At 44.8% G+C, this 16,219-nt stretch overlaps 1 protein-coding gene and 1 pseudogene across 1 annotated transcript; one reads left to right on the forward strand and one right to left on the reverse strand.

Moving 5' to 3' along the window:
- Positions 1-1,893: 1,893 nt before the first annotated feature.
- Positions 1,894-2,698, reverse strand: LOC103204268 (annotated as a pseudogene).
- Positions 2,699-5,212: 2,514 nt separating this feature from the next.
- MUC20 (mucin 20, cell surface associated) lies at positions 5,213-14,245 on the forward strand. The gene is made up of 4 exons (XM_042782126.1): positions 5,213-5,288; positions 8,170-9,444; positions 11,073-11,164; positions 14,177-14,245. Exons 1-4 carry the CDS (start codon positions 5,213-5,215, stop codon positions 14,243-14,245), a joined length of 1,512 nt encoding a protein of 503 aa, XP_042638060.1.
- The last annotated feature ends 1,974 nt before the right edge of the window (positions 14,246-16,219 follow it).

Here is a 16,219-nt window from a genome sequence, read left to right on the forward strand (position 1 = left end):
ACATCCTACTTTGGTGAGCAGCAACTCAAGTCTTAAAAGCTTGCAAGCGGCCATCTAGATGCAACAATTGGTCTCTCCTCATCTGGAACAAAGAAGATTAAAGAAAACCAAAGATGAGTGGAAACAATTCAAGGGACTAGTGGACCATGCAAATCTCAGCCTCTACGACCATGGGATAAGAGGAACTAGAAGGTGCCTGCTACCACTGTCAACCACTTGGAAAGGGATCAGTGCAGGAGACTCTGGATAGAGTGGGAGAACAATGTGGAACAAAACTGAAAATCATAAAAAAGACCAGGCTTACTGGTCTGTTATATTCTGGTGAAATCCCCAAGACCATAGCCCCAAATACCCTTCTGGCCTGGAATTGAACTCACTCCTGTGACTTCCTGCCAAAGAATAGACGGGCATATAGGGTGAACATTTACACCAGGTAGATACATTCCTTAAAACAATCAATCATGAGAGATCAGAAGGACAGTAGCTACACAGGGAGATACCTCAGGTAGCAGGAATGCATAGGAAAGGACATAGGGAAGAGGTAATTGCAGGGAGGAAGTGGCAAAGAGCTGTTACATTGTGGGGATTACAGTCAATGTGATGAAACAAAATGTGTATGAACTGCTGTATAGAAAACGAATTTGCTCTTTAAATTTTCACCCAAATCACAACAAAAATTTTTTTAAAAATTGTTCTACATCCTACTTTGGTGAGTAGAGACTGAGGTTTAAAAGCTTTCAAGCAGCCATCTGAGATGCAACTATTGGTCTTCCTTCATCCAGAGCAAAGAAGAATGATAAAAATCAGACACATGGAAACAAGGGACTAGTGAACCATGAGAACCTTAGCCCACATGACCCTGAGACCAGAAGAATTAGATGGTGCCTGGCTAGCACTGCCAACCACTTGAAAAGGGATCAAAATTGGAGATCTGGATACAGTGGGAGAAAAATGTGGAACAAAATTCAAAGTCATAAAAAAAATCAGACTTACTGGTCTGACAGAGACTGATCCCTAGCCATCCATTAGGCCTGGAATTGAACTCACTCCCAGGTTTAACTTCTAACCAAATAATAGACAAGCCTTACAAGGTGAACAATTACAATTACCTACAGGTAGGTACATTCCTTACAACAATCAACCAGTATTTGCACAGGGAGATAGCTCAGAGAGCAGGAATGCTTAGGAAAGAAGGACAAGGAAAAGGTAACAACAGGGAGGAAGTGGCAAAAGAGCTGTTACATTGTGGGGATTATGATCAATGTCATGAAACAAAATGTGTATGAACTGTTGAATGGAAAATGAATTTGCTTTCTAAACATTCATCCAAATCACAAATTCTTTTTAAAAAAAGAGAGAGCAATTATTCTACATGCATGTGGAAGACCATTTTGATTCCCCCCTGCCAAAAAAACAAAACACAAATTACTTAAAGTAGGCTGGTTACAATAGGGGAGAGAGAAGAGAAGAAGATCAACCATTGATCCATTGAGTAGCCTTAGCATGATTCATTGAACCCTGCCCTTTCCCTTTTACTGAGATCAACTGATTGCCACTGGTTGACTTCAAACAGAAAAGAAAGATTAGCAACTGTGGGTGAACAAATGCCACTGGCAAGATTTAGTCAGGAATTTTGTGTGTGTTTCAGATATTTTTATTTCTTCAAATTGTTTTTATCATGAGTGACTGAAATAAAAAAACATAATTGAGTCCCATCATCATCATGGAAATGGCTTTAAGAGAAAACTGGTCAGACGAATATTATTGCTCCCATTTTCAACCAGTAGATAGTTGCCATTGATATAGGCAGCCAACAGTCTGTCAAGAATGCTCAAGGTATGGTATATAATACAACATGCCTATTCAACAAGGAGAAACCAACTAGGAAATAGCTTATGTGAACTTCTTGATTTCATTATACAAGACAAGCACAAAAGCACCACCCATGGCTCTGAGCATATTGGACCATGCACCCTTGACAAAAGCTTTGCCTCCTTCATCAGCAGCAACCTTCCTCCAGCAGTCAAGTGTGCCTGTGTACATGATATCAGTTCCTTTGAGCCCTGACTGCACCATCACACAGCGACAAACTGTGTCAAATGGGTAGGAAGTCAATCCAGTCACAGCTGTGCGGACTGAGCAATTATCCCGCTGATAAAGATGTGTGTATTCTTGGGATCTGGAAGCATTCCTTTTGCAGTGTCACAGATACCGAAATAGGCAGCTCGGTAGATGATAATACCCTGCACAGACACATTGAAGCCTTGGTACAGGCCCCTAATCTCATCCGATTTGTAGATCTTAATTAGGCAGTCACTGAGGCCTCAGAACTTCCTTTGGTGCCAGCTTTACCCACATCAGCTGCTAGACGGGTACAGGCAAAATCAAGAGGGTACATAAAGAATGTACGTGGCTCCTGCGGTGCCACTTGATGCTACATTCTCTGCAAAGTAGCGCAAAAACTGGGTCCTCTTGTCCACACCACCTAAGAAGATCTGTTTGTATTTCTCTTTAAAGGTAACGTTGAGAGCCTGGGTGGGGAAGTATCAGATGACATTGGCCAGGTTACCACACCAGAAGGCTTCTTGCTCTTTGAGAATGTGAACCCGCAGTCGATAATGCCCTTGTACTGCTTGTCTGCAGTGATTGGCTTGCTGACTTGTTGCACCTGCAGCAGCAGCTTGACCTGTTTGATAGAAGGAAGGCTGGGCAATCTACTTCCTTAGTGACACCGCCTCGGAAACCCAAGGAAGGGTCACTATGAGTTGGTTCAACTCCACGGCACATAACAACACCACCACCACGGAGATCTTGGAGATGGCTGCGGCCCCTCCACCTGCCAGGAAGTCCTTGGCAAGGACACAGCCGCATTTGTCATGTTGAAAAAGAGGAGGTGGGTGAGAGCAAGCATGGGACAGGAACCGGCTTTGACTCTGGGGCTTTGGAGCCTGGCCAGAAATTTTTATGGTTAATATTTGGTTTTATGGGTAAGAAAAACCCTAAAATCAAAGTGATTGTTATAGTTTTTGTTAAGTGCTTGATGTATGTCTGTTGAATTAGTGGAACTAGTCTTCTATACTCTTTCAGTGTGAGGCCTGAGCTTGGCTGAAAAGGTCCAAGAACTTTCTGGATAAAATAGTTATGGCCCCAAGATGACAAAAGTCATCTATCTACCCAGGCTTGGAAATTCTTTCCAGTACAGAGGAAGATGATCCAGATAAAATTCATCAAAGAAGGAAAGCATTCAGCCAGACTTCCTCCCTGTAGGGGCTGCTGATCACTTAAATGATAAAAAGTAAAAGCAAATGGGGGTGGGGGAAGTGGGAATAAAAAGGCATCTTGAATACCTCAGCCTGTTGTTATTAAGTCTTGGTCTAGGGACCCACCTGTCCCTGGAATGAGGAAGCCCCTCTCCCAGCTGGGGTGGGGCTCAAGATAGTGGGAAGGGAGGGAGGTATCAGAAAGGAGCTGCATTCTTGCTGGGTTTCTCCTTCACCTTCTCTAGGGGAATCCTCACACTGGATCATGCACTGTTAGACAGGGTTGAACAGAATTCAGTTCACTGTTCTGAACCTGAGTCTCCTCTCCTCACCCAAAATCTACAGTAGAAATTCATTCTCTCTTTTAATAAGATGAAGAACTGAGGTTGGGTGGGGGGTGGGGATGGGAAAGCGTTCATCTTATCAAGAGTACTCTCCAGATAAATGACATAGTTGGAACTGGGATGCCAGAACCCTAGCCCCAAGTCCTGGGTTGTGTCCCAGATGGACCTCCTCTCAGCTTCTCCCAGCAGTGTCTTCCTTGCTTCATGTTCTGAAATGACTGCTTCCTCCTTCCGAGTGGTTCAGACTTTTATCCCAACCCAGGGTGAAGTTGTGGAAGCTAGTGTCATACACCCTGGATGGATGGTAAGCCAACACAGAGCCCCAGACTACAGAGCTCTGGGGGGAATATCAGCGCTCTTGTGACTGAGGTCCAGAGAGGGCAAATAACTTGTTCAAGACCACATAGCTCCGGGGCCACTGTTAAGGGTAGAGCTGGAAATAGAACCTGAGTCTTTTGATCCAACTTTAAAGTTCTCCTGCCCTAAGAGTTTATGATTCCATGACCCTGCTCCAGCATGCCTCCTTCCACACCAGAGCTGCTTTCATCACAAATCTCTTGCCCTAAAATTCCCACAACGCCTTTTCTCATCACTATAGCCATAATAGCTCATGGTCCTGGCCCTTTGAAGAGGCAAGAACCTTTTTTAGGGGTGTTTGGAAATATATTCAGCAGCCATATTGCTCTTCTCATGGTCAACTCCCCTCAACTTCTTTAAATCATCACTCTTGCACTTCCCCTCCTCCCAGGTCCTGCTTTCTAGTCCAGCACGTTTGCTCTTTGCTTTCTGAGAGCTACTCCCCTCCTTCCCCATCCTCATTCATCCTGGCTGAACACAGTTCTGGCTCTGACTTGGATGCAGAAACCCAGGATGTTGAAGACAGAAGGACCTAAAAATCAGAGTCATGCCCCCATATTGGGGAGTTGTCTACTAGAGACCCAAGGGCACTATGCCCTATATTGCTTCAGGATCAGAGTGGACCTTCCCATTCTTTTGCTCATTTGTTCATTTATTGCACATTTAAGATGTATATATTTTTGATGAGCACCTACTATGTGCAGATACTGTGGACGAGCTTTACTATATCCTACAGTTCTTAACCATAGCCTAGTGAAGTAGAGATTAAGCCCATTGTATAAATCAGGAAGTTGAGATTCAGAAAGGATCTATAATTATAGGGCTAATACGATCCAAGGTCCACAATGAAACCCAGGTCTGTTTGAATGCCTTGAAACCCAAGTCATAGGCAGAGCGAGGGTGAGTGAGTAGAGGTGTGGAGCCGAACCACCATCTTCCATGGCCTCCCTGGCTGCAGGACTGAAGGAGTGAGTATCACTGTGGAAGTGATTCCATATCTTTAAACCAAACTTCAGAGAGGAGTGGTCTCAGGATGAGGGGGACAAGAAGGTGAACATGGCTGAGAGCCCTTAAAACTCAGCCTGCCAACTCTCAGCCTGTGTATTTGTGATCACCTGGCTGCAACCTGGAAACCACACAGTCACACCCAGGTAGGCAGCTCGCCCCTCCCTGGGTTGAGGAAGCAGGAAAAGGTAGCAGTGAGGGTAGCAGCCAGGTCTGCTGGGCTTGGTGGCAAGTGTCCTAGCCAGGATGGGCTCCCTATGGGGGCTGGCCCTGCCCCTTTTCTTCTGCTGCTGGGAGGCTGGAGTCCCTGGGTGCTCTGCAGGTAAGGAGGGGAGAGGGGGCCTGTGGGCTTCTTTCCTGGCAGGGCTCTGGGTATGAGTTTCTGTGTGGGCAGCCCCTGTGGGTGAAGGTAGGCTTTTCTAAGTTAATTATAATTGATTATGGACTGCTGTCAAGTCAGTCAACTCATAGCGACCCCTCCTTGGGTTTCCAAGGCAGTATCACTACAGAAGTAGATTGCCCAACCTATACAAACGTGAAGTATTATTATTGTTGATAAAGAGTATGCAAATAGCAGTGTGTATCAATTTAAGTACGTATGGATACTGTTATTGAAAGGGTCCCTATGAATTGTATATATGCAGATGGGATTTTGAGTAAGTAGGGTGGTGTGTGTGTGAGAGAGAGAAAGAGAGAGATGGGGGTGAGGGCTGGTTGATCATTCTTATAGCCAAAGAATGTGGCTTAACAAGATTTGAACTCTTCCAAGTTTATTTTCTAACATGAATTTCCTTCAAAATATAGTTTTTGAGTGAAAGATCTGACTGTAATAGATGGCTTGGGTGGGAGGCTGGATTCAGGAGTCCCTGAAAGAAGGGAACTACCATTGATCTGTCACTAACAGGATCTGTGCCAAGCTTGCCACATGCTTTATCTTTTTCGTCTTCATGATTACCCTACGAGAGAGGAACTGTTGTTACCCCTACTTTTTTAAAAAAAAGTTTTATTGTTATTTGGGTGCAAATTTACAAAGCAGAATCCTTTTACTCTCAACAGTTCATACACATTTTGTTTCGTGGCATTGATTACAATCCCAACAATAAATAACTCTCCTCTCAACTCCTCCTGTGACTACCCCTTCCCTGTGTGTCTCTTATTTATGTGTCCCTGTCTGTCCAGCTTTTTCCCTATGTAAATGCTGCCTTTCTGATCTCTCCTAGTCGATTGATCTAAGGGGTACATCTCCTTGGGATAGGTGTTCTGCTCGTAGGCCTTTCTACTGTTTGGCTGAGAGCTAATCCATGGAAGTGAGTCCAGTTCCAGGTCCAAAGAATAGACCAGTGCCATAGTCTTGGAGGTTTTGTCAGCCTCTATCCAGACAGTAATTCTGGTCATTTTTGTGTTTTTGAATTTTGTTCCACATTTTTCTCCCACTCTATCCAGGATCTCCAATTTTGATCCCTTTTCCAAGTGGTTGACATTGGTAGCTAGGCACCATCTAATTCTAGTCTCAGGGTTGTGAAAGATGGGGTTCTCATGGTCCATTAGTCTCTTGGACTAATTTTTTCCATATGACTTTGATTTTTGTCACTCTTCTTTGCTCTAGACAAGAGAAAAGCAATAGTTGCATCTTAGATGGTTGCTTGAAAGCTTTGGTTGCTACTCACCAAAGTACGATGTAGAACAGTATTTTTATGTACTACATTGTGCCAATTGAGCTTGGTGCCCCGAGATCATGGTCCTGACCCTGAAGACCTGGTGACTCACTCCCTTAGGGTGTCAGATTGTCACTGAGAAGCTACTCCAACCTCGCTTCCTGTTAGTTCTATAATGTATATGGATTTTTTTTTTTTTTTTTTGTAGCGTAAGTATACATGTAGGAATATCATCAGTCAAATCTGTCTATGGTCATGTCTTACCCTCATTTCTAAAGATGAGGAGACTGAGGCTTATGAGGATTAAGTAACTCATTGACAGAGCCAGGATTTGAGTACACACAAAAATACACACACACCACTAGCCACTGAACAACACTGTCTCTTGCAAGCACCCACCCACCATCTACCAGGCTTGTGCTGGACATTTTACACTTACTTGAATTTTCACAATCTCCATGAAATAGGTACCCCTAGTTCCATTTTAGGAGTCTGGGTGGTACAAGTGGTTTGCAATTGGCTGTTAGCTTAAAAGCTGGTGATTCAAACCCACCCAGCAGCTCTGCAGGAGGAAGTCCTGGTGGGCTGCTTCTTAAAGATGATAGCCAAGAAAACCTTACGTAGCAGTTCTCCTCTGTAACACACGGGGTCACCATGAGTTTGGGGCTGACTTGATGGCAGCCAACAACGACAACAAGCTCCATTTTACAGATGAGAAAGTGCAGATTTGCAGAGGAGAGACTTGCCAAGGGTCACACGGTTAGTAAGCAGCAGAGAAGGAAGAAGGAATTCAAACTCAGGGTCCAAAGCCCATACATTTCCTGCTCTTCCAGTACTTAATGTTTTATTTGAGGAATGGACTAGGAGGCTGAAACATTCCAGAGCTGTGAGATGGAGGAGTTGGCTTTGGTGTTTGAGAACAGTCAGGGAATCCATAGACCCCTGACAAGTAAGACACTTGGGCTGGGTGGGACTGTGAGAGACCTAGAAATAAAGAGCAATGGATTTAGGAAGCATGAAGAATTTTCATATCAGGAAGGACATCACAGGGCTCCTGGAAAAGGAAGGAAACATGCCAGGAAAGGTCAGTGGTCAGACTCCAAGAGGCTTACTTCAGCTACCTCTAAACACAAAATACAGACCTTTCTTATATGTTAAGGGTTTTTACTTGTACATATGAATCCTGGCCACACACATTGCCTCTGATGGCCTGCAAACCAATAATCAGCAAGGATTCTGGGACTTACTTGCCTCAAGTGGCTCATCTGGGCTTCAGAGGACATCAGTCAAGATAATACCAGTTCTGTGGCTGCCACAAGGGATTAGTGTCCCTTATACTGTCTCTCTCCTTCCTTGTTTATAGAGATAAAAATAGGGATAAAAACAACTCCCCTCCACCTCCTTCAGTGGTGCCTACGACATGTGTAAAGTTAGTCCATTGGAACTCATAGCTCACAGAGTCATTCTTACCCAATGTGGGTCCCAGCACCAGCAGACCAGACCTGCTGGTTGCAATAAACCACATAGAAATGTCTGTCATGACTGCAGGTGTGAGGACAAACTCAGAGGGAGCCTTCCACACCACTGATACCACTGAGACCTCAGTCCGCATCCCTTTGGAAACTCAAACCCTAAGAACTGAGACCTCTGCTGGAACCTTTGCCCAAGCTGGCACAACTTCAGAGGCAGAGACAAAGGACATCAACACCATATCCCCTGCAACAGAGGCGAAGGCCCTAATAAAAAGCATACCTTACAAGTTCATGGTTGGGACCACCAAGCCTGTGGAGAGAATAGTCACAAGTGGCAGCACCCCAGTAACAGAAATGACCACAGTTGAGACTGTCATGGGCAGTGATCTCACAGAAATAATCTTTGACACCCTTTGTGCTGATGACAGCTCAGAAGAGGTAAAAGTGATCACGGTTGACATCTCAACATTGGCTCACACCTCCACAGAAGCTGAAGCCTTGACTTTGGAGAGTAGTGCCTCCTCCGACATCTCCTTTCCAGCCATCATCACTTCACCAGCCCCAGAACCTGAGATCAGTGCTCCAGCTAAAGCCTGGGTTGCCTACACCATCACTGATGTCGAGGTTACTAATTGCAGTGTAATAGAAATAGAAACCACTGCCATCATCCCTGGGCTGTCAGACACAAATCACAGCCCCACAAAAGGAGTAGAGGCTCTGTTGACCCCTGAGATATCAGCTTTGTCTGATCCCACTGAAGCAAAATCACGCATCACTCAGACTACAACCTTGGTTAAGACCCTGTGGGCAGCCAGCACCACAGAATCAGTAACACCTAGTACCACAGCTGAGAACCCATTAACCACAAATAACACTACAGAAAAAGAAACAGCAGTTAAGGCCACTACCCCCCATGGGACTTTGGCAACAGTTAGCACTCACTCCTTGGAAGAAAGCGCAGCCTTCTCTGTCGGGACAATAAGCCACATTGAGGCATTAGAAGCAGTAACAATCTCCACAGAAGTTGAGTCACCAATGAGCAAAGCTACTACTCCTGCTATATTTGCAGCTACGGTCCATAGCCCCTCAGAAGTAGCCACCATTAAGAACTCTACACCTTCAGAAACTTTTTACACAGATGGCACTAACAGTGGAACCTTCCCAATCAGCAAGGGCCCTCTTCCTTCTGTCCATCTGACTACAACCAACATCAGCCAAGGAGCAAACATCACCTTAGCTAAGACCACAACCTCAGCGAAGACCCTGATGATGGTCAGCAAAACCAGAGGAAAGCCTCCAACAGCCACATCCACCACTTCTCAGAAAAGGCTGACCACAAAAGGTACTGCAGGTAAGTGGCTCCTCTGTGTGTGATCTTTGGGGATCTGACACTTGGAAACTCCAGGATGTCTACACCCTAAGAATTAGGGAGGAAGGAAGGACCTGGGGGTCTATCTGAGCTGTCTCTCCAACATCATCTCTTCACAATCTTCTAGAGGTTCTTGCCAAAATCAGTAATGAACAGAGTAAGAGTTGTGTATGGAAAGAGTGCTGGGTTGGGAGTCTGGCGAAATGGTTTGAAACTTTGCCTCTGTCCTTAGCAATCTAAGTAACCATGGACAAATCCCCCTACCCCTGCACCTCCCCTACCCGCCCCCAAAACCAAAAACCAGACTCACTGCCGTTGAGTCTATTTGACTCAGTGACCCTCAACTCATAGAAACCCCTCCTTGGGTTTTCAAGATGGTATTTCTACGGAAGTAGATTGCCCAATCTTCCTTCCAAGGAGTGGGTGGTGGGTTTGAAGCACCAGCCTTCTGGTTAGCTGTCAGATGCCTTAGGCACTATGCCACCAGAGCTCCCCCAACCCCTAGGCTTTAGTTTCTCCATCTGTAGTTGGAGGGGGTTGCTTTGGCTGAGCACTGAAACCCTTTCTCAGCTCTCACTTTCTATGAAGTTACCGACTGAGTAAGCACTATACATCAGTCAGGGCTCCACATTTTATTTGAAAGTCATGGTTCTCATGTTCTGGAAGCCTATGGTCCAGTCATAGCCGCACAGAGGGGCCATATGTGAACATCTGGCCAGCATTGCTGCCCTTCCAGCAGGAAAGTGGGGGTGATAGGATGTACTTTGTGTTGTTGGTGCCAGAGATAGTGACTTGAAAAAAAAAAAAAAAAAAGGCTAAGTTTAGGAATTTAAAGCTACATTTCTGAGAAAACGGGTATTTCTTAGTGAAGTCCCTTGTCAGAGGCTGCTTGGTTTGACTAACTCCTGGTCAGCCTGTAGCCATTTTTTAAAAGCTAGTTCTCTGTGAATAGACATTTAGGTTGTTTCCAGTATTTTATTATGACAAACAGTACTACACTAAACAGTACATTTCTCATATGTATGTTATTTATCTGTAGGATAAATTCGTAGAAGTACAATTGCTGTATCAACTTTAATAGTATTCTGACAGGAAGAAATGATTACAAGTGACAGATAAAAGGCAAGCAGATAAAAGCGCAAGAAAAGAAAGAACTTTCTTACAGAGCTGCTAAGCCAGGAAGGATGAGTTAGAAGCCCTCTTTCAACCCCCACTTTCAACTTAGAGCTGAAAGAATTCATTGAAGACATCCCTTCAGAGAGCCAGGCTTTCTCCAGGCACTCTCCCTGGCCGGGCTTTCTCCCAACAGCCCAGTCTGGGACCTCCAAGTGTTGAGAACATTCTAAATCCTCTTCCATTTCTCATTCCTCACACGAACGTTTTGACTTCTCCAAATGAGGATGGTGCCTCTAGCCATCATTTCCTTCATGCAGTCTTAGCTCTTTTTGCAATGAGTAAATGTAAGATTCCCTGTGAATACAGACATGCTTATACACGAGTTGCACACAAGGATGTGGGAAGGGAGGCAAGGGCTGGGTAGTGCAATGCACATCTTGATTCCTAAACTAACTTGCCTGTATTTTTATCTTCCTACTTTTCTGAAATTATAGGTGGAGATGGAGGCTTCCTCCTCCTGCGGCTGAGTGTGTCCTCCCCAGAAGACCTTACTGACCCTCGGGTGGCCCAGAGACTGATGCAGCAGGTGAGTGGTCCAGGGAAGTAGAGGAGAATGAATGATTATAGAGGACTCCAGGGGAAAAAGTGCAGGATACAGAAGAGCAACTACTATACTTGAGAGGGGGTCTAGTTTCTTATGGAGTATTGGGAACTAAAACCAAGGATCTCTACTTAGCTTTATTTCTGTCTTTTCTGAGTTCTTAATTCTCCTTTTCTGGATGTAAAAAAAGAGAAATCTTTTTCTCAGCAAGAAATTCTTTTCCAGCTGCCAACTTCCACAGGCCCTAGGAAGTTCAAATCTACTGGGCCCTGAGGAGAAGGTCAATGATACCAATGGGGAGGTAGATAGGACTCTTGGTTGCAAGTGACAGAAGCCCAGCTCATAGTAGCTTACAGAAAAGGCAAGATATTGGCTGAGAAACCTAGAAGTGGTTTTCCAGCATCAGTTATAGCTGGATCCAGCAGCTCAAACATGGCAGTCAGCATTTTCTCTTTCTCATCCTCTCTTAGCTCTGCTCTTCTCATTCTGCAGAGACTGCCTCTACATGTAAGGAAAAATGGCTGTGACAGCTCTAGATTAACAAGCTTTATGCTTAGCAACCTTAGCTGAGGAAGTCATTTGCCTCTCCAAATATCTGCATAGCATACAAGGGACCTGCAAGTTCTACCATGGCTGATAGCCCAACCAGGATCACATGGAATGAGAAGGACAGGCTTCTAAGGAAATAGGGGTCCTAGGCAAAAACAACAAGAAAATCCAAAAAACCATACATGTACACTTTAGTTGGAGACTAAGATTGGAATATATTTGTACAAGTTGGAAAAATTCTCCTGATCCAGATCATTGGATAGGATTTCCAGTGGTGAAATTCTGGGATCAGGACTTCTGGGGATGGTGTGAATCTTTGGAAGGTTATAATGGGTGTGCTCAGTGCATATTTCACTGGCTCAGTTTCTCTCAGGTATACCTTCCCTACTCTATAAAATAGGAGTGGGAACATGGTGTAGTGGGAAGTTTCTGGGCTCTGGTGAAGATGGGCCCCAGTACTCAATGTAATGTGGACAACCTGCCCCTTTGGTAGTGTGCACTAACACCTAAAGTTTGCATGTAACCTCTCTCATAGTCTATGGATGCCATATAGCTTGTGAGTGGGTCTGGCTTGGTGTCCTTCCTTGTGAGAGTAAACCTTACAGAAGTTCTGCCTGAGGCATATGCTAGAGGTAGGGTCTTGGAGACAGGATGGAAAGGTGAGGTGGCTATTCTTGATAGACAGAAGTAGGAAGTATCCTTTGCAAGTAGCCACCCTTGACGTAAGCAAAGAGAACGACCTGGCTGTAGGAAGAAAAAGGAGATTTGTTGCAGGGTATAATGGTGCATAGAATTAAAGAAATGCCAGATGAGCAGGCTTGAAAAACAGGCAGGAGGAACCCAGGGATTTCTGGGAGCTAGTCCTTGGGAACATTCTGACTAGGACACTGTTATTTTTGCTGATCACTCTTGCCATTGGATGTTGTCACAGCCGATGGACATCATTTATGTACACCCAATGTTATGCATGGGAGCTCTGGTAGCATAGTGGTTAAGGCACTTGACTGCTAACCAGAAGGCTGGCAGTTCAAACCCACCAGCCACTCCTCGGAAGGAAGATGGGGCAATCTACTTCATAGTGATACTGCCTTGGAAACCCAAGGAGGGGTCGCTATGAGTCTGGTCCGATTCAACAGCACATAACAACAACCACCAATGTTATGCATGGGTTCTCACTGCCCCTTTTTCTTTGGGTCATCTGTTACAGTCAAAATCCTGAGTGGGAATGTCCAATAGACTGAGCCTAGCTCTTGTTTCCAGACTGTGCTTGTTCTGGTTACGTAGTGCCACTCTAACAGGAACATACCACAAATGGGATGGCCTTAACAAACAGGAGTTTATTCTTACAATTTGGAGGCTTTCAGTCCAAGTTCAAAGTGCCAGGCTCTAGGGGTTGGGTGAAAGCCCCTAAACTGTGGGGTCCAGCTCTGCCTCCCGCTCCCAGCCCACTGGAGCTAGAGGCTTTTCTTCACTCAGACAGCTGCTGGCTGCTGAGGCTGAGAAGCCTCAAGGTTGACAAGTAAAAAGGCAGGCCATTAACTTAAGTCCATTGTAAGTCCCAAGGTCAGCAGAGCATGGCAGGCTGCTGAGCAATGACACAGCTACATGCAGGCTCCAAGCGTGCCATAAGGTAGAGACAATTCCCAAGGCTTCTCCTTATATACAGGAAGCAGACGACACCCCAATGGCAGCTACTCAGCTGCTTGTGGTAGATCCTACCATGGAGTTGATTGCCAGTCTCATCAGCTGACCAGCCACTCAACCAGGCCCACCCAAGTTGACACAGAAACATAACCACCACAGCACTGCCAAGGGATGGGAAGTGGGGATATTTGTGCCCTTGATGTTCTCTTAGTAGAAGGGAGGCCCATCAGAACTCCCACAGTGAAGAATTTCTTAAACTTGGGCTAGAGGTTTTGATGTGGGACAGCCAAATAAATGACAAATGCCTACTACACATGATAATCAAAGGAGCAAGCATGAATCCCAGGTGAAGAGGGAGGCTAGAATTGAGTGTCAGATCTGAGCAGGTATTTCTGGGGTCAGAAATGAGGGAGATCAGGAACAGCTCAGACAGCTGAGATCCAGGAACTAGGCTATGAAGATACTGGGTGTCAGTTCTTGTCAGGAGTCAACCACTGGTGTCAGCTCAGGGGTCAAAAAACAATGAGCTTTGGAGCCAGATAGATCAGGGTGTGAATTTTAGTCCCTAGCTGTGTGACTTTGGGCAAGTCACTCCATATTATTTTCTTCCATTATAAAAGGGAGGTAATAATACCTGTTTCACAAGGCTGCCATGAGGTTTAAATGACATCATGGGCCCAAAACATGGGAAGCTCAGAATGTGTTGCTGCTCTCCACACACATTCACTCCCACTGTCCCTTCCTGTCCTTGCCCATGGAGTGCTCATGGGCTGGATGTACCACCTGATTCCTTTTGCCTTTCAGCTCTGCCGTGAACTACATGCTCACATGCTTCCCATCCAAGTCTCCTTGCTGCACATCAGAAGGAGCTAAGGAACATCTGTGGCAATGAGGAATGGCCCATGTGCCCAAAGGAAGACAATTCTGTCTATGACCTGGGCTCCCACCAACAGACTGGGACTCTCCACTATGCTGAGATGTGCCTGCAAGTCTCCTACCATGTTCAGCTGGCCCAGACTCCTTACCCCACACATGGCAGCAGGACCCTGGCTCACAAGCACCTCAGTGTGCATGAGTGTGTGGATGGGAGCTCCCTTGTCCCCAGAAGTTACTTTGAACTTCTCTTGTCACATGTACATGTTTCAGTAAAAATAACCTAATCTCCCATTTGTCATCTGATGTTTGCTTCCACCCTGTGTTAAAATTACACTCAGCATGGTCTAGAGGTTGTCTTTTTTTTCCCCACTTTTTATGGTATAGGAATTTTGTGTCTTCTTACATCTACCTCTCTCTTTCATGCTCCCCTAGTTCTTGGTTTGCATCTTTATCTATTCTACTTTTGTTTTGACACTAGCCACACATGCTGCACTTCTAGGACCTAGGTCAGAACTCATAAATTAAAGGGCACGGTCCTCAAGAGGCTAAGTCTGCTCAAGACCTCAGACACCAGCACAAGCTTGGGAGTGTTGTTACACTCACACTTCTGAGCTGTTGGCTACAAATTTGGAGGTTCCTCATCTTGCTCAGGATATCAGTCATAAGCTCTGGGATCCTCAGATCTCCTCACTTCTGACCTGCTGACTCCCACCCACTACTCGCTTAGGATGACTCACAAAATTCATGGAAAGTGCTATATTTACAATTACTGTTTTATTATAAGAAAAAAGATACAAATGAAGACATGTATAGGGTGAGGTCTAGGACACACTTCCCTTCCACATGGATCAATGTCTTTCACCAAGCAGAAGATTCTGTGTCCAGAGCCTTATTGAGGTTTCATTACATAGGCATGGTTGAATGCCTATGAATCAGTTCCCCTCCCCTGACACACACACACACATATACACACACACTCCCTAAGTTTAGGCTGACAGCACCTCTTGGTCTCTCTGGTCTGGCCAGCCCTGGTGTGTCACCTCATTAGCATAAACCCTGTAGAGTGGTCTGGAGGCCTCATCAAAGGGAAATGCCAAGGTTTTAGAGATTATTTTTCAGGAACCAAGGACAAAGTCCAAATTCTGTAGGTAAGGTTAATGTAAACCCCATAGATTGGAATATATTTATATAAGTTGGGAAAATTGTCCTGAATCCAGATCATTGGATAGAATTTCCAGTGGTAGAATTCTGGGATCAGGACTCTGGGATCTCTCAAACACTGCTAATGTGAATGTAAATGGGTACAACATTTTAGGAAGACAAGTGGATTCCTTATCTAAAGCTTAGAGTCCCTGGGTGGTGCAAATCGTAATGTTCTTGGCAGCTAATGGAAAGTATGGTAGTTTGAGTCTGCTCAGAGGCTCCTCCGAAGTAAGGTGTGGTGATCTACTTCTGAAAAATCAGCTGCTGAAAACCTATGGAGCACAGTTCCACTCTGATACACTTGGAGTTGCCATGAGTCAGAGGTGACTTGATGGCAACTGGTAATCTAAAGCCTTAAAAGAAAAGAAAAGAAAAGAAAAAAGGCCTTTAACCCAGCAATTTCATTTCTAGGAATTTATGTTAAGGAGATAATTAAGAATCTGTGGAAAGACTGATGAATAAATATGTTAATTGAAGAACTGCTTCCAACAGCTGATAAAAGAAAAACCCAAAACCAAATAGAAATGACTTAACATGTCCCAACATAGCAGTTTGATTAAGTATAGAGTTATTTATACAGTCTACAAAAGTACTCTTGAGAAGTATATTTATTAACATGGAAAGAAGTTCAGAAAATATTACTTTGTCCTCTCTTATTTATTTATTTATATTGTGTTACCTCTTCCCTGTGTCCATCCCTCCATACACTCCTGCCCCCTGAGCTATCTCCCTGTGCATAAGCAGCCCTTCTTTCTCCCATGATTGTTC

The sequence above is a fragment of the Orycteropus afer genome, unplaced genomic scaffold (assembly GCF_000298275.1).
Source record: "Orycteropus afer afer isolate SDZICR_OR568_19922 unplaced genomic scaffold, OryAfe1.0 scaffold00245, whole genome shotgun sequence".
NCBI classification, from domain to species: domain Eukaryota; kingdom Metazoa; phylum Chordata; class Mammalia; order Tubulidentata; family Orycteropodidae; genus Orycteropus; species Orycteropus afer.

Coding starts and splice junctions, on each gene's coding strand:
- MUC20 (XM_042782126.1), top strand. CDS start 5,213: ATGGGCTCCCTATGGGGGCTGGCCCTGCCCCTTTTCTTCTGCTGCTGG. Junction 5,289..8,169: donor AGTCCCTGGGTGCTCTGCAG/GTAAGGAGGGGA, acceptor TCATGACTGCAG/GTGTGAGGACAAACTCAGAG. Junction 9,445..11,072: donor GACCACAAAAGGTACTGCAG/GTAAGTGGCTCC, acceptor CTGAAATTATAG/GTGGAGATGGAGGCTTCCTC.